Below are 23447 nucleotides of genomic sequence, written 5' to 3'. Positions count from 1 at the left end.
CCTCTCCGAGGGGGCCAAAGTTTCGCCCCCTATAGTCAGCGATGGGCTCAGCTGACTATGCCGAGACGCCGGTAACCACAGCCACTCGGTCTTGGACGGGTTGAGCCTGAGTCTGTTCCTCCCCATCCAGACCCTCACGGCCTCCAGACACCGGGTCATCACGTCAAGGGCATCGTTGGGGTCGCCCGGGGTGGATATGCAAGCTCGGGGTGGATATGCAAGCTCTTGAAATGTATAATTATTTCACTGATTTCTTGGTTAAAAACTGACTAAATACTTCCAAGAATTATCTTTAAAACCTGCTGACTTTCTAGTCACAAAGCAAACAAACATACTTGCACTCTTTGAGAAGAATTAACAATATTTTAGGAATGAACACATTCCAACACAATCAACACACAGGTCATGTTTTCAAAGATGATTTGAAATGAATTCTAACAAGCTTCATGGCAGAAGAAATATGTGAACCAGGAAATGTCCTAGTCTACCATTCTTATCCACCCCACCAGGCCTTTAATTAACACTTTATTTCCGTCTACAGCAATTGGCAGAGTTTAGATGTAATATGGTACAGAATAATGTTTAGTTCAAAAGTGAAAACAAAAGCCTTTGCTATTTCTTGCACAAAAGGAAAGGGGGGGGGGGAGAAATACCAAAGATGCCTTCAGGTTACTTGAACTAAGTTTCTCCTCATACTTAGCATAAAATGATATCTAAACAATCATAAGTCTTCCAACTTACTCAACTGTTCCTTAGTAAACTCAAAAATAAGAAAACTTTCTATTTACAGAAATGCATAGAATTTGTCTTTTTTCCTGAGCTCTGACTCAGTTCTAATTGGTTGGTTGGCTGTTTTTAAATACTATATGAATCCAGCATTTTATCCAATTTAGAAGCTTATTGAAGACTGATGCCAAAATTCATAATTGCAACCATGAATTTTCTCTTTTAGAAACAGTGGATTTTATTGCCAAAGATGAAAGTGACTCTGATATTAACTTTATCAACAACCTTAACAAAACTGGTGAGATATTTTGAATAATAATTGGCCCTTCTGGATATGTGCTGAGATATGGAAAATTTATTTTCAAAGAACAGAAGACTGCAAATTCTCAAACAATTACAAGTTTTACAAGGGACAGAATATTTTCAGAATAGTGTTACCAATCACATACAATGAAGGAAGGTGAACAAACTGAATTAAAATCCAGACAAGACAGAGGTACTGGCCTAGGATTAAGTGTAATGTTTTTTGATGTGCACTGATATAGATATATTATGATTCAGAATTTAAGACAACTGTCCAGAGGAAACTCCTCAACCCATCCCTGATCTAGGTCTTCCATGTAGTGCTGAAAATTATATACAGTATGTCAGCCTCTTTGGTTTCAGAGATAGTTGGGTCTTGGTAAAGTTTATCCACAAAGTGTCCTCTGATTAACAGCCCTGTAAGAAGTTTCTTCTCTGCTTCACTCCCAAACTGGAACATTCACTCTTCCCACTCTTTCATGAAGATCATCAGGTCACATTTTTAGTTTAGTATTTTAAAACATTTAGTTTGATATTATTGATATTTTCCATTTGGAAATATACTACATCAACTAATTCATTAATACAGCATTTTGTATTTAATAGTACTTAGTAATTAGCACAATTTGGTGACAGAAATGTAAATATAAGCAGTTAAATATAGCATTAGCACTGCTAGGCTTCATCTCAATGAAATGTTCAAGACCTTATGATACATTTTATGCAAAATAATTCAGAGCAACCCATACATATATATTTTCTTTATCTATTTTAGCCCTATAGCTCTAAATTGGCCTACAAAGCGCTGAAGTATCAGAGACCTTCCTATGATTTCATTTTTGCTATCACATCAGGCAGGACACCCATTTTCTGTTCCTAAAGTTTCCTTGCCACAGTTACATTTCCGTTCTTGGATGGTGGGGCAGACAGGCGGGAGAAGGTTCCGATTGCCTTTTTTCACCTTGCTACCCCTTGGGGGTCTTCATAAAAGCATTTGGCAACTATGTCCTGATCAAACACCTTCTTACTTACGGCTGAATTAATCAACTACTATATGAACTTTTAAACTTAACGCAGCAACTTTCCCAATGGCAGAGGATGCCCGATCCCACTCTAAGCAGTTAGATAAGGAAGCCTCTTGGGCGCCACCCAGACGCTACGGACTCCCCCCCCCCCTTCTGCTTTTTGGCACGCGCCAAACCTCGCCCTCCCCACTTCCTGGTAGTATCGGTCACTCCCGGCTGGCCCTATGACATCACCGGCGAGCCGGCACGACCACGGCCGCCCCTCGCGCCCTTCCACGAGCCCTTGGCAGGAAAACCCTGGAGGGGCTGCGCCCCCCACAAGGCAGCCCGGGATGCGATGGTCCAGCTGAGGGGGCGGGCAAGCGGGGGCCCCGGCCCACCTTCCTGGAGGACCCCCCCCAACCACACCCGGCCCCGGTGACCCCCAGCCGCCCAACTACCGGGGCCCCAGCTGCGGTTCCCGGCCCCGAGGCAGCCGCCCTGCTCCAGGAAGCGCCGACTGGGCGAAGTCCACCTAAGTCAAGGCCGGCGTCGAGGCGGCGCACGACGGCCCAGCCAGGAACCCGCCCGCCCTGGCGCTGCCCGAGGCCGGAGAAACTTTCCAGGCCCAGCCGCCAAAGCGGCGAGTTGGGGCGGTCGAGCGGAGCTTCCGCGGCCGCGCAAGCCGGTGCTCATCACGGCCTGCCCAGCCGGCCGGCCTGGAGGCGCGGGGAGGAGGCCGCGGCCGCGGCCGGGCTTACCTCCGGCTCCGGCCGCCCAGGAGCAGAGCAGGACGAGGACCCTCAGCAGCACCATCTTCGCCCGGCCCTGCCAGGCCCCGCCGCCAGCCACAGCCAGGTGGCCGCCTCTCGCCGCCGCCTACCCACGAAGCATCCGCCCGGCCGGGGAAGGAAGGGCGGGGGGGGACCGCACGGCGCCGCTTCCTCTTCCTCTCGCCGGCGCCGCCCGCCTGCGGCCTCGCTCCGGTTCCCACCAAAAGTACCTCAGAACAAGCTCCCTCCCTTAGGCGGACGGGCGCGCGCGCGCGCGCCTCACACGCCGGTCGGCCGCTGGGCCGGCCAGTCAGCGCTCGCCGCGCGCGCCCCCGCGGCCAGCATCTGCCCTCCCTCCCCCGGCACGCGCCCGCCGACCAGCGCGGCGCAGCCAGTCACAGGCGGCCTCCGAGAAAGGGAAGATCCCGCCCACTCCCGGGAGAATTGCCTGGCCCCGCCTCTTCTGCCTTTCCGAAGACGCGCTTTCTTTTTTTTTCACGCGCCCTCTCCGTCGTCACCTGATCGGAGGGAAGGGAAGGACGCGCCGTGGGCGGGAGCGGCGGGGCTGGCCTTAAAGGGGAAGGCGGCGGCGTCCTGTCTGCGGCCGCCCGCTGTTGCGCGGGCGGCTGGGCTGGGGCTGGGACCCAGTTCGGCTCTTCGCCACGTTTGGAGTTTTCCCACAGTCAGGTTCCCCTTTCTCTGCAAGGTGCGCAGGAGATTTTCCACCCGAATCCATAGGTCCTGGGCTGCTGGGCGGGCTGCATGGAAATCAGTGCCAAACAGAGGGGATTTATGCAGTGCACTCGACTCCCCGAGACCCCAAGCGGGGACGAGTCGGCTCCCCCGTCTGGTTTGAAGGGGCCACTCTGGTCCTATTTGCGCAGGATCACCCTCCGGTGGCTGCCAATTCCGTAGATATTGGTGGCCGTTTCCACCGCCCGAGCCTGGGGCTTCGGTGCCCGGTTGCTCGCCCAAGGGGGAACTTCGCGGGCCGAGCTTGATGCGGCCTCGGGGCTCTTCTTGCACTTGTCGCTCCGCAGCGCTTTGCTGAGTAGCCGGTTCTGTGTGGAGAAAACCTCCAGGCTCCTTTCGAAACCCTCAGAATGAACCGCCTCTGATGTTGACTGCCGGGTTTGCGTTGGTGAGGTTGCTTCGTCTTTTGCACTTCTAAGAGCTGAGAAGGTGGGAAAAACGCACCGGGACCGTCTCCCGTCTTGCTGACCTCCAGGAAGAGGGTGGAAGGGACGACTCCGGATTCGCCTTGGGCTGCACCCCGAGAGCCCCGCCGAAGGCAGTTAAGCCTCCACGGAGGCCGGTTTGGTCTGCGGGTTAGGGCACCAGGCTAGAAACCGGGAGATGGTGAGTCCCAGTCCCACCCTGGGCTTGAAAACCCGTCTGGGTGACTCTGGCCAGTCCTCCTCTCTCAGCCCAGCCCCCTCAGAGGGCTGTTGCTGTGAGAAAAGAGGAGGAAGGAGGACGTTCATTGCCTTGAGTTATTTATAAAAATAATAAAGCGGAATAAAAAACTCGAAAAGATGTCTGAAGGGACCCCATCCCAGCCATTACAAGCACCCTTGAGAATGCGGGGCTTCCCTGGGAGGGGAGGTGGCCTACGCATCCATGCCGGGTCCGCCGACGCGATAGCCCTGCAGCAACCGCGGCCGCTGAGGAGCTCCGGAGGGTCAGGCTCTGGCTGCCCACCGTCCGGGTCCTCGCGCCCCCCGAGTGGCGCATCAGACTGACGGGTCTCCGCCACCCTCCTCAGCCCCCACCGCACAAGCGGGACCTTTCAGACCAGAGCCCGTTTCCGGGTTGCAGAGTTCCGGGACTGCGCGAAGCCCGAAATCCGGAGCAAACCCCGGCTAGCTCACGCGGGCGGGGAGGCAAGAGGATGCCTTCGGGTGGCTCATGGCCTTTCGCTGTGCCGGCCAGGGTTCACGGGTTGGTTTATCACTGCGAACAATTGCGTACATAATAAAGTAGCGGAGGGCGGGCAGCCGGGGAAGAGCCGCCAACCCGGCTGGGAAGGGAGCGGCGCCCGCACGTGCACCTCCGGCACGACTGCGCCTGCGCGCCACGCCCAGCCGCCGGCCCTCGGGGCGGGGCCTCCGCCTGCCTTGCCCTGCCCTGNCGCCCCCCGCGCCGGCCCGGGAGCGCGCCCCGCCGCAGGCCGCCTACCACCTGAAGTGGGTGCGGTGGCGGGAGGCGAGCGCGCCGGTGGTCACGCAGAACGAGAACGGGCCCTGCCCGCTGCTGGCCGTCATGAACGCGCTGCTGCTGGCCTGGAAGGTGAAGCTGCCGCCCATGATGGAGATCGTCACCGCCGAGCAGCTGATGGAGTACCTGGGTGGGTGCGGGCGAGGGCGCGGCGGGGAGTCCGCTCCGGGCCCGGCTCCAGCCTCGCCGCCCTGGCCGGGGGGCGGCGGCGGCGGCGGGGGGGGGGAAATCGGCCGCCCCGCGAAGGGCGATGCCGAACTCCCGGCGTCCGCCGGCACTCCGAGCCTGAAGCCGGCGGCGGGGGCTGCGCTTCTTCTGTCTCCCCCCCCCCGGAGTCCCTGGGCGGGGGCCCTCTCCGCCTCCCTCTCCGCCTCCCCCTCCTGAGCGCAGAGACCTTTTCTGGGTTTTACAAATTAACCTTTGGGGGCTGAGAAAGAGGCGCGAGCCAGCCGCCGAAACCTCCCCGCCTCTTCCCCCCCCCCGGGATGCCCGGGAGCCTCCCTTGTTGCTGGGCGGCCCGGGACCACCGGAGCCCCCCGGCGTGGGGGTGGGGCAGCTGCTGCGCCCCCTCCACCCCCTCCCCCGCCTTCTGCCTCTCCTGCTGAAAGCCTGCCTCTCCCGGGCCCGTCCCGGCTACGGGACCGGCTGACCTTTGCAAGCCTGCCGAAGGAAGCCGCTTCTTTGTGTTGGCGAGCAACACTTGCCTAATTTGGAGCCCTGGCTCAGGATTTTCTTGCTCTGAAAACCCAAAGGATTGCGGCATCGGCAGGATCCCTCTGCTAATTGGAGGACAATCTGTAGCAAGATGGAATCTGTTTGGATTGTAGAATTAATGGTTTTCAAATGAGAACTTTTGGTTTTCTTGCAGGAGACTATATCCTTGATTCAAAACCAAAAGAAATCTCTGAAATTCAGCGTTTAAACTATGAACAGGTAAAAAGCTTAACTTGAAGTGGCATTTCCTAAAAGTGAATTCTGATGCTTTGATTTTTCCATTGGTATAAATGCCCAGTCAAATTCCAAGTAGCGGAAGCCTTCTCCTGTGCATAAAATATGCAGGAACATAGAGTCAGACTTTTGTATACTTTATCATATTCTGAAGGGAAAGATGGTTTTTGTGAAGTAGTCTCTGTTTCAGTGCATTCACCCTGTTTCACAATAGGACAGTTAGATTGGGACTGCAAAAATGTGCATGATTAATAGATGGCAGCAAAGAGATTCAGAAAATTCTTTGCTGTCAACTTCTGATCATCTAGAATTTTGCAGTGCAAATTAAAAGTAGTTCTCTTTAACATGAAAGCAGTTGTAATGTGAGGCAGCCTAGAGATTGCGTAGTACAGGGCAGACAAAGCATGTAGTCTAAGCACTCAACTGACTTCAGCTTTTTCATTAATTTTTTGTCTTGGTCTTAACAGAATGTCAGTGATGCAATGGCAATCCTGCATAAGCTTCAGACTGGTCTTGACGTGAATGTGAAGTTCACTGGGGTTCGAGTATTTGAGTACACGCCTGAATGCATAGTGTTCGATCTTCTTGATATTCCATTATATCACGGGTGGTTAGTAGATCCTCAGGTAAGCAAGAGGCTGTTTATGTGAATAGTATTATGGCCAGAAGGTGCTGTTTTAATGTTTAATACCAAAACCACCAACAAGAAGAGGCATTTCAATTTAGCAAAGCTTTTAAAAGCAATTAAAACAACTGAGCTGTTAAAGCCCTAAAAATCATGTAGAACAAGCTTTGCTAAAGGCCCAAGAAATAGCAAGGAAAGATGTTGTTTGACTCCTGAAGCCTGGAGTAACATGGCCGTTGGGGTGTTTTTCCAAAATGGGGTTGTAGGAAGCCTTCAGTGAGCAGCCACTGCAGGAAAGACATTCCGTGGTGCTCTCAACCGTCCCATCCCTGGGATCGCAGAGTGGTGGATGATGGGAGAAGAGCTCAGCTACAGGCAGCTCCCTGCGCTCATGGGCTACTGCAGGCTTGCAAGCGGCTTCCAGCCTTCTTGATGCTGGCTATTGCTTCATCACCCAGAGGGCTTGAAGACCCCTCGAGTGACAGGCGGGGCTGGCAGGCACTTCAGACATGACTTGGGGCACCAAAATATGGATCTCAACGTTGTGGCCAAAATCTCACAAGATTCATCTGAGAGAAGAAGCTGCACTGTTGAGTGATGGGGTCCACTGGAATACTTGTTTTACCCTTTGCCCTCCCACCTGACCGCAGGTGGGAGCCCCATGTACCGTACCTTTTTACTGGTGTCTGTTGGGTTTAGCACATTGTGGGTTTTACCAACGGCAGCCCTTTTCTTTTGCTGCAGGTTGGAGACGTTGTGAAAGCAGTTGGTAACTGTAGCTACAACCAGTTGGTGGAAAAAATAATCTGCTGTAAGCAGTCGGACAACAGCGAGCTGAGGGAGGAAGGTGGGTGCTGCGCTCTTGAGTGTGTGAAGGCCTGCAGTTCAGAGCAAATGTTCCTGTGATCTAGCATAATTGTGGCTCAGCCAGGCAGGAAGGCCAGAAAAAGGTCAGAGTTCTGGGCTGCTTTTTTCCCCAGAGCCTCTGCTTCCTTTGAAGAATTCCCATTAGCTGCTGCTGCTGCAACTTAGAAAAGGGGAGGGATGTTTTCCTTACTGGAGATGGAAGGGCGTTCTGGCTGGAACAGGTTCTCCCATGCTCTTTTAGAAGAAAGAAGGGTTCTCCTAAGAGAACACACCTCTCTCCACAAGCCAGGCAGGAAGGCCTTTTCCTAGGGTTGATCTGGGTTTTCTCAAGAAAAGCTTGACCGATAGACTTTCTGATTCCTGAGTTTGATTTTGGGGTGTCCATCAGTTCTTCATGGAAGGGGGTGCTACCCTTTGGTCAACCTGCTTGTTTTGATGAGTTTCGTGTTGGTTCTCCACTTGTCTTACTGCTGTGTGCTTTTCCTCTTCGGTTTCTGCTCATTGTGTTTTCCCTCCTACCCTACTCCAGCTCTCATTTTGCCCTAGTCTTCAGGCTTACTTTGGATCAAATTTTGAGCAGAGCAAAGCGACTGGCTGGTCTAGGAGGTTGAACTGGAAACAGCTCCTTGGGGTGGGGACCTTGGGGCAAGCCCATGTGCATTCAAATGCAGTGGTGTCTCTTTGCAGGCTCCATAGCAGAGCAGTTCCTCAGTAGCACGGCCACTCAGTTAACTTACCATGGCTTGTGTGAGTTGACATCCACCGTTCAAGAAGGAGAGCTGTGCGTGTTCTTCAGAAACAACCACTTCAGCACCATGACCAAACACAAGGTAGCTGGCCACAAACGGCATGGCTGTTTTCGTCTGGGACCCTGACTGACCTTCCGCACCTGAGTTGCTGCTCACGCTTCTGCCTCACCAGCAAGTAGCCCTCTATTGCTTCTGATCTGCAGGCCGGCTGTGTCTGCCTGGCATGGCAGCCTAAGGGGGCACTGAGGCAGAGGTGCAAAAAGCCCAGCCTCTGGATGCAGGGGATGGGGAGGTTGCATGCCCCATCCTCCCCATGCCCCTCTCCAGGCTTCCTTTGCTCTTTGCTTTCGCTTTTCTCTCTCTCTGCTTTCTTTTTCCAGTTGCTCTCTCTCTCTATCTCTTGCTCTCCCCCTCCCTCCCTCCCTCCCTCCCTCCCTCTTGTCCCCACTTCCACAAGCTTGCTGCCTGCAGAATGGCCAAAAGCCACAGTAAACATGTTGAGGAGCACCTCCCAAGACCAGTCTCTTCTCTGAGATGTTTCCTGGTTGTGCTTTTAACTTGTTTGTTTTTCTGAGTGTGCTCGCTGAGCCACTGTGCCTAGGAAGCAGGAAGGAAGCAGAATTTCCTTTAGTGGTGGCTGAAACAGTTGCTCAGGGCTTTGTTCAGAGGGTGGGGAGGACCGAGGGGGTGTTGATTCTCCTGTACAGCTGCTCCACCCCCTGGCCAGATTGCAGTGCCTTTTGTTTGCTCTCTTTCCAGGGATAGAAGGCTGCTTCTGTTGGGGGGGAGGGGGGAACTGGCTGCTCAGCCTTTTGGGGGGGGGGGAGCTTGCATGTGAGAATAAGAGGCAAAGGTTGAGTAGAAGCTTGCTCATGCAACCTAACATGTCCAATTAGTTTGTGATTGCATGCATTGTGCAAACCCAGAAAATACCTTAATTCACTAATGAAGTTGAGTGTGCTATGTGCACCAAGCTATTGTGTCATTGCTCCTTACAGCCGCACAGTGTGAAGTAAAAGAGTGGAGTGGCAGTTTTGTCAAGAAAGGAGACCCCCAAATGATTTCTAGAGAATGCAGGCCAGCGTTGCTTATCTCAGTGCAAACAGTGACTGTTCTCAGTTAACAGGGAAATTTTCCCTTTCATTCAGGGTCAGCTTTACCTTCTGGTGACCGACCAAGGTTTCCTCACCGAAGATAAAGTGGTGTGGGAAAGTCTGCATAATGTGGATGGGGATGGGAACTTCTGTGATTCTGAATTCCACCTGCGGCCTCCATCTGATCCGGAAACTGTGTACCATGGGCAACAGGATCAGATTGACCAGGTAGCCATGGGAAGCTTCTTCATTCTTTTGACTTTTTTATTCTTCAGGGGCCATTTTCTCTCTCTTCCCACCCACTTCGTTGGCCATCTTATCCCACTTGGACCACCTGGGTTCTTTCTGGTGTGTCCCCCTGAAAGGACCCCCTTCCCCTTTTGGAAACCTTGCAGGAAACCTCTCACGGAGGCCTCCTGTCCCTGGAGTGGTGGGACGGGGCGAAAGCTCCTAGGATTCCTCCTCTCCCATCTGGCATTTGGGGCCTGTACCCGGGGCCAAGCCTCGTGGTGCTCACTGCTGAGTTGTGCTTCAGTTTGAATGGAAGGCGCCTGCCAGGATGGGGGAGGGCGCGCTCTGCTTGGGTTGGGCCAAACTAACCAGCACGTTCACTGCTGGCGGCTTTGCGCCTTAGGACTACTTGATGGCCTTATCTCTGCAAGAAGAGCAACGAAGCCAAGACCTCAGTTGGGAGCAGCTCCCGGAGGACGTCGGTGACCTCGAGCTGGCCAGGAAGCTTCAGGAAGAAGAAGATCAACGGGCCTCGCAGTACTACCAGGAGCAAGAGCCAGCCGCCACCGCCGCTGCCACCGCTCCCACTATTCCCACCACCGCTGAAGGCCAGGTAAAGGTCTACTGGCAGCTGTAGTTCCAGGGGCTGTTGGAGAATGGCCATGGCTCAGAGGCCACTGTCCATGTGGAAAATGGCAGGTTTGGTTCCTGGCACCTCTCCCAGTGGCTCTGGGCACTCAAGGGCAGAAAATGGTGCCTGGGATTGCCTGGGATGCTCACTGGGAGCCGCTTGAGGAAGCCCTTGGTGCTCCTGCCAGCAGAAGTCTGAGAAAGAGGGTCAAGTTGGGCTTCTGCATGGTCTTCGGATTCATTTTCTGTCCTGGTTTTGGCATGTTCTGACACCACATTGGTAATCGTGTTCCTCATGGGAAAATGCATTTTCCTTCATGATAGTTTTTGAGAAATCATGAGAGAAAGTGTTATTTTCCACTCTCAAATGTCTATGCTAAAGATGCCTCCTGTCCCCAAGCTGCCTGGGGCCTCAGTTGCACCATCTGTGGGGATTTGGCACATTTGCAGCCTTTGCTGCCCCTCCAGCCACCAGACGCCAGTTGTTTAGCAGGGCCGGCATAAGGCAACGTTGCCCTTGGTGGCCCTTGGTCTGCATCTTGGGATCTTTAGCTTTATGGAAACGCTCAGCTAAGGGTGCAAGCAAGCAGCCTTTTTCTCTCTGTATTTCCCTCTTGAACAGCAAGCACAGGACGTCACCCCTCCCTCAGTGGGAAGGCAGCCCAGGGCCAGTGAGCTGAAGAGGAAAGAACCGCGGGAGAAGGAAAGGGAACGGGAGAAGAGCAGCTGTGCTATTTTATAGCGGAAGGGCACCTTGGGAGCCCAGCGCATCCACCTGAAACACCAGGGACCCTGTGAGTGGGCGGCCCACCCACCTTCTGTGCCTGTGAAGCCCACAACCGAGGGCCTCCTCAAATCGCTGCCAGGGCAGCCTTGCTGAGGGATCTGGACGGGGAGTGGCCTGCTGTGGGATGGAGCGTGGTGGGAAGGTGGGGGGCGTGCCCCTGTGGTGGCGAAGCAGCAGCTCACTACCTGCCTCTGGGGCACCTCTGAATCATCATGGGAAGAGGCGATGTGCACTGCAGAGAAAGCTCTGGCACGGGGTGTCCCTGGACTGGCGGGCTGAGCCCCTCAGCAATCTTCAGTTGAGCTTCCTTGGCTGACCTGGCCAAGAATCGGGCTTCAGAACGCCTTGAAGCAAGAGAAGGCGAGATCCCCTGCGGACGAGGCTCGCCACAGTCTGGTCTCTCCAGTTTTTAATCAACTCTCTATAGGGAGGGGGAGGAGAATGGAGGAAGCGGATGCTTAAATTTGCTTGAGACTGGCATCGAGTGTGAGCAACGTGAACCTGTGGCCGGTCACCTGCCACATCACGTGCCATTGTTTGTATTGGGTGAAATGGATCGTTTCAGGACACGGATCCTAACAAATGAATCCTCTGGACACCAGTGGCCCTTTTTTGTTCCTTAAGATGTGGTTATTCTCTCTGGAGAAAACGTGTCCCTGCGCAGTTACTGCTGGGAGTGGGGATGGAATCCAGTTTTGTAAGACCTAATATAAATCCACACGCTACATGTCACAGGAGAGAGAGCCTCCCAGCTGGAATTACCTGTTGACTTTTGCAAGGAAGGAAGGGCAGCGACCCTCATCCTCTCAATAACTTTATAGCACTTTGCAAATGCTTTAGACAATTTTTGCTGCACTTCTAAAGACTGGATTTAAGGACAGACTTAGCTGTCGATACACAGATTTCAATCCCAAATCAACATTCATGCAGAATGTGGTAATCTAACTACAGGGAAGGAGATGATTGAAAGGTCATTGAAGACCTGTAGCTTAATATTTTTTCCTGAAATGAACAGTTTTTTGGATGGAGTCTAGACTCGCAGGGCAGTGACCTGTCTCTAACTCTTGCCTTATAGCTCTTTAAATACCTTAAGCCGGAGGACAAAGAACGGGGAAAAGAATAAATATTTAATTTTAGCAACATTATTTCCACAAATGAGGTTTGGGTTTGAGTTTGCATTTGCTGTGTATGCATTTTTAAATATGAAATGCCCTGGCCTGTTGCTGACATGTGTAATGGTTTTACGCAAAACTGAATTTACCTTGTATCATGTTGGAGTGATACGCAAGTGTCTCTCTTACACATTTCCAATCTTATTTGAGATGTGTGCATTACCCTAATCTGTTTTGGGCCAGGTGCCACCCTGTTCCAATAGCTTTGAGAGCCTGAAGTTAGACTGAAGTTTATCCTAAAAAGGAATCAGCCTTGCAGTTTACATGAAATGTACATTTCTTGTTTTGTTTCTTGCGTGCTGTGTTTGACGGTTATGCCATACAGAAATCTCGCAAACACAGGACCAACTGGCAGCTTGCTTCAGTCACCTGCCAGAAGTGATGTCCTGGGGTCGTTGTCTTCCTCAGGGGCTGGTCATTGGCGTGTTGGGGAAGCACTGCGCCTGGTGAATGGCTCTTGAGTAGAGAAGGGCACAGGGAAAGGGCATCTTTCCTGCCAAGGAGCAGTTTAGTTCAATTCCGTGTCTTGCCAGCGCAGCTGTCCTTGTGGGGGCTTGGCAGCCTCTGTTGGGACGTGTGCTGGTGGCAGCAGGGGGCCTTCATTCTCAAAGGATGTTGCCCTCTGCCCCCCCCCCGCCCACTTGTTGAGTGGCTTCTGCAGCTGGAGGGCAGTCCCTGAGGCCTTACTAGCGGACTTCCCATTGGCTACCTCTCCCCAAAGTTACTGTCAACGTTAAGTTGCCTTTTTATCTCTGCAGAAACTTTGTTGTTTCGCTTTGCTTTGCCTCCACGTGATGCTGCCCTGCCTGCCTTATGACGCCTAGGTTTTTAGCTTAGCCCAGCACTCCTGCCACTGAGGGGAACCAGATGCACCAGGGGCGATCTGGGAGGGAAACCAGACGAGGGGCTCTGCTGGGGGAAGGCATGCAGAACCAAGTTCATCAGCACAACCCCTGAGCACTGCCAAATACTTTTATAATTTTGTAAGATACTGCTGAAAAACACCAAATCATGGCAATTGTGATAGGAGCTTCCTTACGTAATTAGAATGACTTGCTGGTTTGGCTCTTTCCCACAGCAGTCATTTTGCCTCCATTCTACGATCCTGGAGAGCACAAACCCCATGGGAGGCCCGGACTAATGGAGAGGAAGGAGAAGGGGGGAAGCGGCCATTTGGTCAACTCAGCCGGGGAGCTGCTCCCTTCCACTGCCCACTGCAGAGCCTTAGCCCAGAGTGGCTTTCGTCTGCCTTGGTGGTGGCAGCCACGACCTTCTGCCCCTGCCACGCTTAGATGTGATACATTCAAGCTTCAGGCAGTGTTTCCTTCAGTCCTCCATATTTGCGGACTATTAGTCATCAGCTTCCTTTTAGCAAATCAGACACTTTGCATGGATTTACACTGTGATCAGCGAATAGCTGTTTTCTGTTGAATACTGTCAATAGTCTTCGATGTCTTGAGCCGACACCTGTCACTAGTCTCATTGTCTAATTTTTATATATAATTTTTAACAGAGTTAAGTGACTTTCTCATGTAATAAAAATTGATTCAAGTTCTAGCGTTTATGTCATATTTGAGCAGAGAAACCGAAGCTAACCTGCCTAGTCCTGTGGTGGGCCGGGCATCCCGTTAAAGGCGATTGCTTTGGCCGACCCTCCCTCCAGATTGAGGCTGACCTGGCCCCTAAATGAGCCAGAGTCAATAGGCCAGGCCAACTTCATCCTAGTTTCCAACAAGTCAGGCCATCTCCAGGCAAGTGTGCCAAAGAAAGAGCAATGCAACCCAAGCAATTTTTGTTTAGCTCCAGGGGGTTCAGGAGGCGCTTAATGCTAGAAACTCACTTTTCTGCACAGGAGTGCTGAAGATTGCCCCCTCTGGTCACTAAGGAAAGCAGTTCACTGCCATCCCTGGGCAAGAAATAGGTTAACCGAACTGGCCGAGTGGAACCAGACGGGAAAGGAAGAATATCAATGGCAAACTTTCCTACCCCACAGCAATTAATACGCAGCAAATCTCTGGGAGTAAATGGGCAATCACGCTTTGTGGGGCAACGGTACTATTTTTGAAAGTGTGCTTTTATACCTTTAGCTGCATTATTTTCCAGAAAGTATCAAATTTTTACGGCATAGTTAAACCAATACAGGGAAACAACGCTAACCATCTTTTACTCAAGTGTATGAAGATGAGAGAACAGGACTGAACACATTAAACTATCCAGGCAGGTACTATACAGATTATGAAGTTTATTTGGAAAGGAGATACATTGGTTTGGATCCACTCAGTGTAACAAGTTCTGCAAAAATAGTTACATAATACCCAGAAATTAAAACCACCATCCTTATTTTCTACACACCGAAAAGCAGGGGGGTTGATGTACAGCTTTAGTTTCCCATATATTTTGTGGTAAGTACCTGATTTTCAAGACTGACGTTCACAGAGCTAATGCTGGTAAATTAAAACTACCTGGCCAGAACATGTTCTCTGTACAGTCTGCATGTGTTTGCTTCCCATTAATTCAGGAGCTCCTAGAGTTAGAGGGAACAACACTCTTCAAAAGATATCATGAACTACCCCAAACCCAACAGCCTAACTTATTTAAAATGCCTCCAAGTGAGGAAAAAGTAGCCATGTTAAAACAAAAAATTAAAAAGACAAGTTTTCTTATCCAAAGCTTTCTGTTCACAAGAGATTTTCAATAAGTTATCTTGAGACCAAGGAACGAGCAGATGCAAGGACTCAAAATCTCCGTGGAGGTCCACTCTTAAATTGCTTAAATCCAGAACCACTTCCCCTCTGCAGGGAACTGCCAGCAATTTGGACGACTCTGTTAATGGGTGAAGAATTGCTGGAATAAATTTTAAAGAGAAACAGCTATGAGTTTTTGAAGAATGGAAAACTTTGCTTTTCTGAGAGTGAAGAAGGTGGTCTAACAGCTGGGTCATGCTGCCTTTTCAAAGGCTGCCAGCAGGGATGCCAAAAAGGGGGAGTGACAAGAGGCTGCCCCCCCCCATTGGGAGGAACGGCAGAAAAGAAAAGAAAGTGTACTGGGCAATGCCTGGGCTTCAGGCAAGGGAAGGCCTCTCCACTGGGGGGCGGGGGGGCAAGGATCCCGTAATGGGTTACTCATGCCATAGGAGAAGCCTTCCAAGGGCTGAGACTGCCAGCTTCCTCCGGCCTAATCCATTCAGTATCATGCACTGAACGGATTTAGTAATTGTGGACCACCAGCCCAGGGCCACACAACTGAGTGCCAAATGCTACAAGATTTCAAGTGCAGGGGGGGGGAGGGTACCTGGAGTGAGAAGGCATCATGCCGCCTCCAGCTCGGCTGTCTCCCATCCTCCTTGTGTCATGGTGATAACTACTGCCCTGCGAATTGGGGCCATGCCACTCTTTCCTTGGCCCAGCATCACGGCTGTGCCGCTCAACCACATGGCGGTCTTCATTATAATGCTGGGAAGGAAGGAAAGGAAGGTTAATCTAAGACCATAACAACTTCACGCCTTCTCCAGCAGGGGGACAAGTTCTAATCCAGTGGTTCTCAACCTTTTTAATGCCGCGACCCCAACCGGTCGTAAGTCGAGGACTAAGCCGGTCGTAAGTCGAGGACTAAGCCAGTCGTAAGTCGAGGACTACCCAACCGGTCGTAAGTCGAGGACTTTCCCTGCCCGGGAGCGCCGCACATGCGTGGTTCCGCCCCCTGCGCCGGCCGAGGCGTAGCTGGCAAGCGGCAGAGACGGAGCAGGCCGACCACCAGCTGGCCCAGCCCAAGGGAGGTAAGGCACCCGCCGGAAAAGGGGAAAAAAAATGGCGGACAAAAAAAATGGCGGACAGCCTTGCTTGGCGACCCCCATGAAATGGTCGATCGACCCCAAATGGGGTCCCGACCCACAGGTTGAGAACCACTGTTCTAATCCATCAAAAAGCATGGAAGGGAGTTGGTCCAGGGAGAACAGAAATGGTTGAACTCATGTAAATGCTTGGCCTCCACAGATTAGGGGTGTGTGTGTGTGTGTGTATGAGGGGGTCAGTGATCAGTTTGATAGCTCTAATGGTCAACTGAGGCATACTGGTGACAATCCAAGAAAAAATCCTGCAGCCATTTGCTCCTGCCGCCCTCAGCATCCCCACTTGAGATCTGAAGCCCCAATTTGTGTGTAAAAGCTTTGCAGCATCTCTCAGGGCTGGTTTATGGCTGCAAGATGGAGGTGCTCAGTGGGACCTTCCCTGCTAGAGACATGGGAGAAACAAAGATGTTTCTGCTGACACTCAGATTGGCTTCAGGAAATAGTTACCCAAGTGCAATTCTTGGGAAGTGTTAACTGTACGGAGGAATTTACACCATTTCCTACAGTTGCAGCTATCACTCGGAGGGCTAGAAAGCCCATCTAAATCTAGGGAAGGGCTTCCAGATCCCAGCTGAAGCAGCCTCCCTGTGAAAAAGGAGTACAGCCGAGGCCCTGCTTGCTGCCAGCCCATTCCGAGGCCCGGCCGGTGAGGGCTCACCTGTCCACCACTGCCCCGCTCCATCATGGCCCGCTCCGTCTCTCGGCCTCCATAACCGGATGCGCCGCTGCGGCTGCCTGCGGGGGCCCCTCTCACTGCATGCCCAGAGACCTCTCGGCCGGATCTTTCCGTCCTTTCTCTGGGGAAACAAGAAGAGTCAACCCGGTGCTCTGAGCTGCCTCCACGAGGGCTGAACCACTGCTTGCTCCACGGAGGCCCTTGGCCACAAGATGTGGGATGTGGCTGGGCCTGAATATCCCACCAAAGTCCTCCTCAACCCAGCGCTTGCTCCTGCTTCACAGTCGCATGTAGCCTTTGCAATGGGAGGAGGGAGTGACCTCTTCCAGGATCCCCAACTTTTGAGGAGGGCAGAGGCCCCTGCCGGCCATCTCTCACCTGGCATCCCGCTTGTTGGGGTTCATGCCTCCTTCGCCCTTCCAAGAGCTTTGTCGGGAGGAGTTGGGCCCAGGTTCCCGAGGGTGCCGGCTGTGAGGGATTTCGGGCCTCTCCTGAACTATCACCGTCCTCCTCTCATCATGGTCTCCTCTCACTTCTCTTCTCTCACCATCTCGGAGCTCGCTGCGAGGCTGGGGGGGTTCGTTTCTTCTTGAATCAAAGTTTTTGGGGTATCTCTCAAATCCAGGGTCCTCCCTTCTTCCTGTTGGACGAGTCTTTTTGCCATCACTTTGATTGACAAATCGTTCGCGCCTGATCAGAAAAGCAAAGTGCATTTTCAGATTAAAGAGTCCTCCTCAGTTCAACATCCCCTACTAAACATGCGTGCTTGCCCGCCTAGAACTCAACCTTGCGTAGCAGCACCAGAAAGGCAGAAACTTGGGGGAGTCTTGCAGTTGGGCACAGGGATGCCGACTTTAATTAAAATTATAATTAAAGACATTCTTATTTAAAGAATCTCAAAGTGATATATAGTCTGGTGGCAAGAAAGATGTTCACCAAGCCTTTGCCATCATAATTCTAGCTATTCTTAAGAAGTTTGTTCTCTAGTTATCTGGGTTTTAATATCCTATTTTTCTGAAGTTCGCCCGTGCAGCTACAAAGTTCTCTGCCCTCTTGTGCTAACGGCCATTTTGCTTCCGAACCCCCAGAGCTTTCTTTGTACCCACCTGTCAAAAGACGAGGGCTGCACTGCTGAGCCCTCGGGATATCGGCCCCGATCCCGGTGATCGAAGTCAGTAAACCGGTTCTGCTGCCGGCTGTAGTCAGACCCATGGCTGAACCGGGCATCGGTATCCAAAGTCATCTTCTTGCTTTCATTCCAGTAGGACTCGTCTCTTCTAAAAGGAAAGAAATATGTCAGCTCTTGGCCAGAGCCCATTCAAACCCAAACAGCTACCCAAACACGCGGGGCTTGAAAAGGTCACATGAACGACACCCCTGGGACACCCCGAATGGCCTGCTGGTGCCGGCGTAGTCCAGACTTGCTCAGAAAGGAGGACTCCCATGGCAGGCACCCACCCACTCACCTGTGATCCACATCGTGAGGCCGCTTCAGGGCGTTTCTTTTCTCTTGCTCGTAGCGAAGCTGCTGCTGCTGACGGCGCAGTTCTTCTCTCTCGCGAGCAATCCGTTCGGCCTCCTTACGGCGCTCCTAACCAGAAGAGAAACCCTTGTTGAAAAGGAGCCCTGGCTCTGCACAAAGGCCTCAGAGCTCTGCAGCTTCCCAAGTGGCACGGTCCGTGCTGAATTTGGGCGTGGGAGAGATGCCTCAGATAGTGCCTGGTAATGCCAACACTTTATCCAACATATGGCAGTCAGACTAGCATTGCTATCACTGGTGATATTAAAAACACAAAAGAAGTCCTTTGCAGCAGCCATACCAAGGCGGGTAATACTATTGCTGGGGGTTGATCTGCACCAAGAGCAAAAGGTTAATTAGTTGACACGTGGATATGTGGCTCCCACATTTCTTCTTCAAAAGCTGTTTTGTTCCAAACAGGATTGGCACACTTCCAATAAAATTGGAGCGACAGAACAGCCATTTTGTCCTGCCGTTCAAACACTCTGCAGGCAATTTCGAGTTTGAAATGTTGCATGCACCCCTCTGCAATCAGAGCCCCCGAGAGAAGCAAAACGGATGGGGAGCCCCAAGCACACCTGCTCGATCCGAATGCGTTCCCGTTCCAGGCGCTCCCGCTCCATCCTCTCCCGTTCCAACTTCTGCCGTTCGATTTCCAGCCGCTCCCGTTCTCTCTGCAGCCGCTCCCGCTCTTCACGCTCCCGCAGCAGTCGGATCCGCTCCCGCTCCCGCCTCTCTCGTTCCGCCATTTCCCTTCGCCTGCAAAAGGAAGCGTCACAGAGAGGGGGTCGTCCCAGATTAACACGAGACACGGAACGGCAGGAGGAAGCAGAAGCTTCAGTTCCCAACTCCTCTCCTGGGTACTCACAAGGCAGCTCCCAAATATTTAAAAGCACAACAGAAACAATCTCAACAATAAAGAAATCCTGATGAATAATAGTTAGATGTGCCCGTAACATATTTTATAAAGCTGACAGGTGGAAAATTCTATAGGATGTCTTTAGAACCCCTCCCCATCCCACCTTCCTGCTTCTGACCCCACCCCAGCTGTGGACGGCCAAGAAGGGGAGGCCCCGAGACGGGTTTGCCTCCTGTGTATCAGGTCCCTACAACTCCCTGAGATGTCCCGGATGAGGCTGCACCTGAAAGGAAAAGGAGGTTGCCCAGTCCTTCCCCGGGGCTGGGATGGGTTGGAATCAAGCTATTTTTCTGGCTTCCAGAAAAATGTAAACCAAGGTAGCTGTTCAAATGTCCTTGTGGAGCTTCAGGAAGAGCCGCTTCAGAAGCCTACCTTCTGAGCTCCACAGCACGCCGTATTCGTTCCAATCGTGCAATGTGTTCCCTCATGCGTTGCTCCTTCATTTTCTCAAAAGGCAAAATGTCCTTTCTGCCTCGGTAGTCTCTGAACTTCATTTTATCGTGAAGAAAACGCTCTTTGTTCCTTAACATAGGTGGCTGGAGACAAGTTGTATAAATGCAGATTTAGCAACAGTTGTTCAAATCCTTACTATGGACTAATGTATTAGAAATTGAAATCGACTTTTCAAGACTCAAATGCCTCAGAGTTAAGATGTGGAAAATGTTTCACTTTGAATATCCTAACAGCAAAGCTTGATGTTGGGCGAAGCTGTTGTTTCAAATGCAAAATCCTTCAAACACCCTCAATACTCAGGATGCCTTCTGAGGTCACGGCACTCAGTTGAGGGCTTGGAACAATTCTAAACCATGCTAAAAAGAGCCAGATAGTTGAAAAGAGAACATTTCTCTCACACACTCTAATTTCAAAAAAGAAAACTAGCTGGCAACTAAGAACATTTTATGAAAAGAAATGTTCTGGGTTACTGCATCAACCTTGGCCCGTTGTGTCCAACTGCTGGAGAAGTACGTGGTGAGCCTGCCCCCCCCCAGGTGGATGGAAAGATCTTCGACCATATCTGCCTTCCAGCCCTTCAAACTAACCTCAGAACTCTGGTTTTAGATTTACTTGCAATTCTTGCTACTTCCACCTACAGGCTTTGCATTTTACGTACCTTCTCAAACCTTCCTCTTCTTATAGTCCTTGGGTGAACCTGATCTCCTTTGGTTTGGTCTAAAATGACCATATGACTTGGACTTTTTACACCTTTAGAAAAAAAAGAGACATGTTTAATAAGAAGGGGAAAAAACCCCAGATGGATTTGCAATCTTGCCCCTAGGAAAACAATTAGCAACTGGATCTTTTAAAAATCAGAATTAAAAAAGAGGCAGTGCCTTATTAACATTGCTAAATAAATCTGATTAAAAATGTTAATATTTCATTGAAATGAATCAATCAGACACAGCTTAAGGCCCCAAGAGGGCTTTTCCTCTTGATGCCTTCCAGACGTGCTGAATGCCTTCTCTTTGGAGGCAGGAACCACAGCAATGGACCTTTTAACCAAACAGAAGGAAGAGGCCAGTCCAATATACTTGGAGCAATTTAGCCAAGAATGGCCAATCTGAGTAAGACTTGGTGTCAGACTGGCCACAACCTGAACCTCTAAATAGAAACAATCCTTCGCTCCATTTGTTGAGAAAGGTATAGTTTTATTAGAGGTCAAATGTATTGCAGTATCGCATAGCCAGAATTTAGAACTGTGTGCCCAAATCTGTAAGTTCTACTCCCCCCCAAGTGTTGCTCACTGGCCACCCCACTGTAACCAATCAAGTCCATGCAAAATGTTTTCATAACAGTCAGTCCAAGTGCAGCTTGGGATGTGGCCCCCTCCTTCTTCCAGCTGGGTGACCTGTGGGCTTGAGGAGGTGCAGTCTCTACTTTCGGTTCCCCAATCATCCCCCTCCTCATTCCCCTCCCCACAGTTCATGGCAGACTGTCACCCTGCAACAGCGAAACCCAGCAAGCATAAGGTGACAGCTGACATTGAGCTGATGACCGTTGCCTGCTGCCTCCCGGCCCCCTAGGTAAGGAAACCCCTGGACGTACTCAGCCGCTTCCTGTCTTCAGGTGCCTTGGCAGGCTCTTGACTGGGGCAGCCGGACCCACTATCGCTCTTCTCATCCTTCCCATCAGGCTTCCTCATATCCTTGCTCTCTTTCTTCTCAGATTTATCAGCTTTCTTATCCTCCTTTTTGGAGGGAGTTCTGTTAAAAATAGGAGTAAGAACCATAAATGGTGATGAACTCGATTCCAGAAAAATTCACATTTTATCTGAAGGGAGGCGATTCAGTTAGATGTGACTAAGTTATATATTCTCCTTAAGGCAGGTTTCTGAAGCCGCACAGCCAAAGGTGATATATGTGTGGGTGGGTGGGTGGTATTTGTGTTCTGCAGAGCTTCCAAACCTTTTACCTGCCCAACAAGGTCAGGATTGCAACTAGCTCTTTGCAAACAGTTTAGACAGGCAATTAAATTTGGGGATGTGCAGAGCTCTTACTTGCTGGTTTTGTCACTCGATGTAGTCTTCTTTTCTCCAGGGTTCCTGCCAGAGCCAGATTTCTCATCACTTTCTTTCTTCAGTTCTTTTTTGGAAGGATCACCTTTAACCTGTAGACATTATGTATATGCATTATGTGTACACACACACACACACACACACACTTGTATACATCCACAATTATGAATAAAAGGGATCATCAACTCTTAAACCCCAGTCCCAAAGAATCCTCCTGCACTGAACTCAAACGCTCCACCATCCCGACTGGGGCTGTTCCCTCTCCTGTCAGAGAACGGTGGGAAGGAGCTCCCCCCCCAATTGGGCTCCAAAGGGGGTCCTGAAACACTCCCGGGGGTCAGTCCTCCACAACAGAACTTCTCCACTGCAACTTTTTTCATAGGATTCTGAACTGCTAATGGCCTGCCTAGCCCAATTCTCAAAACTGACCCATCTCCTGGCTTCTTTTCAAACCAGGTCATTGACAGAACTTTTTCTCAAATCTGCAGGACCAGGACAAGCAAACCAGGCTTCCTGCATGAGGACTGGCTAGGTGGGCCAAGGTTTCTTGAGTGAAACATGCACAGGCTACTGTTAAAATCAAAGAGGTAACGCTATCTTCTCTCCCCTCCCTTTTCCTCCTCCCTGCTCTAGAAACTGCTGGTCGGGGGTCATTCCACCTACTTTCTCAACGGAAATCTGCTGCCCGTGGAGCTCTGTGCGGTGAAGGTGGGCAATGCACCTGGCCACTTCTGTGCTCGAGGACATGGTCACAATGCCGTAGCACTTTGCCCCAGGGCTTCGGGCACTGGTGACCACCTTTGCAGCAAGGACCTACAAAAGTCAAGAACAACCATGAGTGGCATTTTGACATTAAGGTATCATGTTGCTACTCTGGGTCCTGCGACTCAACTCGTCGTCATTTGGTCCTACTTGGGAGCTCTACCGCCACCTATATCTTCTCTGTTCACTTTTCCTGTCCCCCTTTGTAGGAATTTTACCCACGACAAAAGAGTTAAGGGCAGGACAGAATTTTGATTTCACCAAAAGGGACTCTCTTCCCCAGGAATTCACTGCAAGCAGCCTGCTTGTTTAGCTGGGCCAAAAAAGCTAGAGGAGGGTGACCTGGCCAGGTGAAAAGGGCCACTATTTCAGCCTCTTGGCTACTCAATGAAGCACTCTGGTTTACTCAAAAGCCACAGTATTATTACCTGGGTGCATGTGTGCAAACTTCCACTCCTCTTATATTTAATGCTATAGTTCTTCTAGCACGTGGCTCCGACTTAAGCACACAAGAGAGACAGATCAAAGCCCCAGGAAGTATGCTTTTCTCTTTTCTTAGCTGCCTATTTTACAATATGAACTATGTGCTTCATCATCCCCTGCCTCTTACAAGTCATGATAATTAAAATATAACATATTTTAAAGTCCTGTTGCTACTTTCTTAAGTATTGACCGCCCCTGCTTCTTTAACCAAGAAAACCTGACAGCCCATAGAAAGGAAGGGCAACAGCATGAATGCTCCCCTCCCCCCAAGAGCTATGAGTCCAAAGGATGTGGGAAATGACCATCCAAACCCCTCCTTGGCCAAAAAGCCAATCCCATTATCTCACATCTTTTACACTGTTCGTTCATCTGGGAAAATACAAAATTTATTTATTTATTTTTTATTTTATATTTGGATTTATATCCCGCCCTTCTCCCGTAGGACTCAGGGCGGCTGACAATCTATTTAAAATACATACAAAACAATACAAATTTAAAATTAATTAAAAGGAATATTTAAATATTTGTCGAATTTAAAATATAATTAAAACCCCCCTAAAAATTACCCTAGGCCAGTCCTGCAAGCTGGAATAACCAAGTCTT

At 50.9% G+C, this 23447-nt stretch overlaps 3 protein-coding genes across 3 annotated transcripts in view; 1 reads left to right on the top strand and 2 right to left on the bottom strand.

Annotated features, from left to right (window-relative positions):
- Window positions 1-2849, bottom strand: part of ADAM10 (ADAM metallopeptidase domain 10) — a 34793-nt gene extending 31944 nt beyond the window's left edge. Inside the window, exon 1 of the mRNA XM_015811019.1 lies at window positions 2795-2849. Coding sequence (XP_015666505.1) covers window positions 2795-2849 — 55 coding nt within the window. The remainder of the gene's footprint in view (window positions 1-2794) is intronic.
- Window positions 2850-5053: 2204 nt separating this feature from the next.
- Window positions 5054-10909, top strand: MINDY2 (MINDY lysine 48 deubiquitinase 2). Its single transcript, XM_015811045.1, has 8 exons — window positions 5054-5153; window positions 5892-5956; window positions 6439-6597; window positions 7341-7443; window positions 8151-8293; window positions 9361-9534; window positions 9941-10150; window positions 10790-10909. The coding sequence occupies exons 1-8, from the start codon at window positions 5069-5071 to the stop codon at window positions 10907-10909; spliced, it is 1059 nt and encodes a 352-aa protein (XP_015666531.1). The 5' UTR covers window positions 5054-5068.
- A 3439-nt stretch (window positions 10910-14348) lies between these two features.
- SLTM (SAFB like transcription modulator) overlaps window positions 14349-23447 on the bottom strand; it is a 16682-nt gene continuing 7583 nt past the window's right edge. Inside the window, exons 8-19 of the mRNA XM_015811018.1 lie at window positions 22263-22412; window positions 21582-21691; window positions 21131-21288; window positions 20199-20290; window positions 19460-19623; window positions 18747-18927; window positions 18116-18240; window positions 17756-17926; window positions 17028-17339; window positions 16632-16770; window positions 15418-15578; window positions 14349-14970 (exon numbers count right to left, since the gene is read on the bottom strand). Of these exons, the coding sequence (XP_015666504.1) occupies window positions 14862-14970; window positions 15418-15578; window positions 16632-16770; window positions 17028-17339; window positions 17756-17926; window positions 18116-18240; window positions 18747-18927; window positions 19460-19623; window positions 20199-20290; window positions 21131-21288; window positions 21582-21691; window positions 22263-22412 (1872 nt within the window). The 3' untranslated portion in view covers window positions 14349-14861. The remainder of the gene's footprint in view (window positions 14971-15417; window positions 15579-16631; window positions 16771-17027; window positions 17340-17755; window positions 17927-18115; window positions 18241-18746; window positions 18928-19459; window positions 19624-20198; window positions 20291-21130; window positions 21289-21581; window positions 21692-22262; window positions 22413-23447) is intronic.

Source organism: Protobothrops mucrosquamatus, unplaced genomic scaffold (genome assembly GCF_001527695.2).
Source record: "Protobothrops mucrosquamatus isolate PMUCROS unplaced genomic scaffold, P.Mucros_1.0 scaffold27, whole genome shotgun sequence".
NCBI classification, from domain to species: domain Eukaryota; kingdom Metazoa; phylum Chordata; class Lepidosauria; order Squamata; family Viperidae; genus Protobothrops; species Protobothrops mucrosquamatus.
This window is presented reverse-complemented; position numbering and strand designations above follow the sequence as displayed.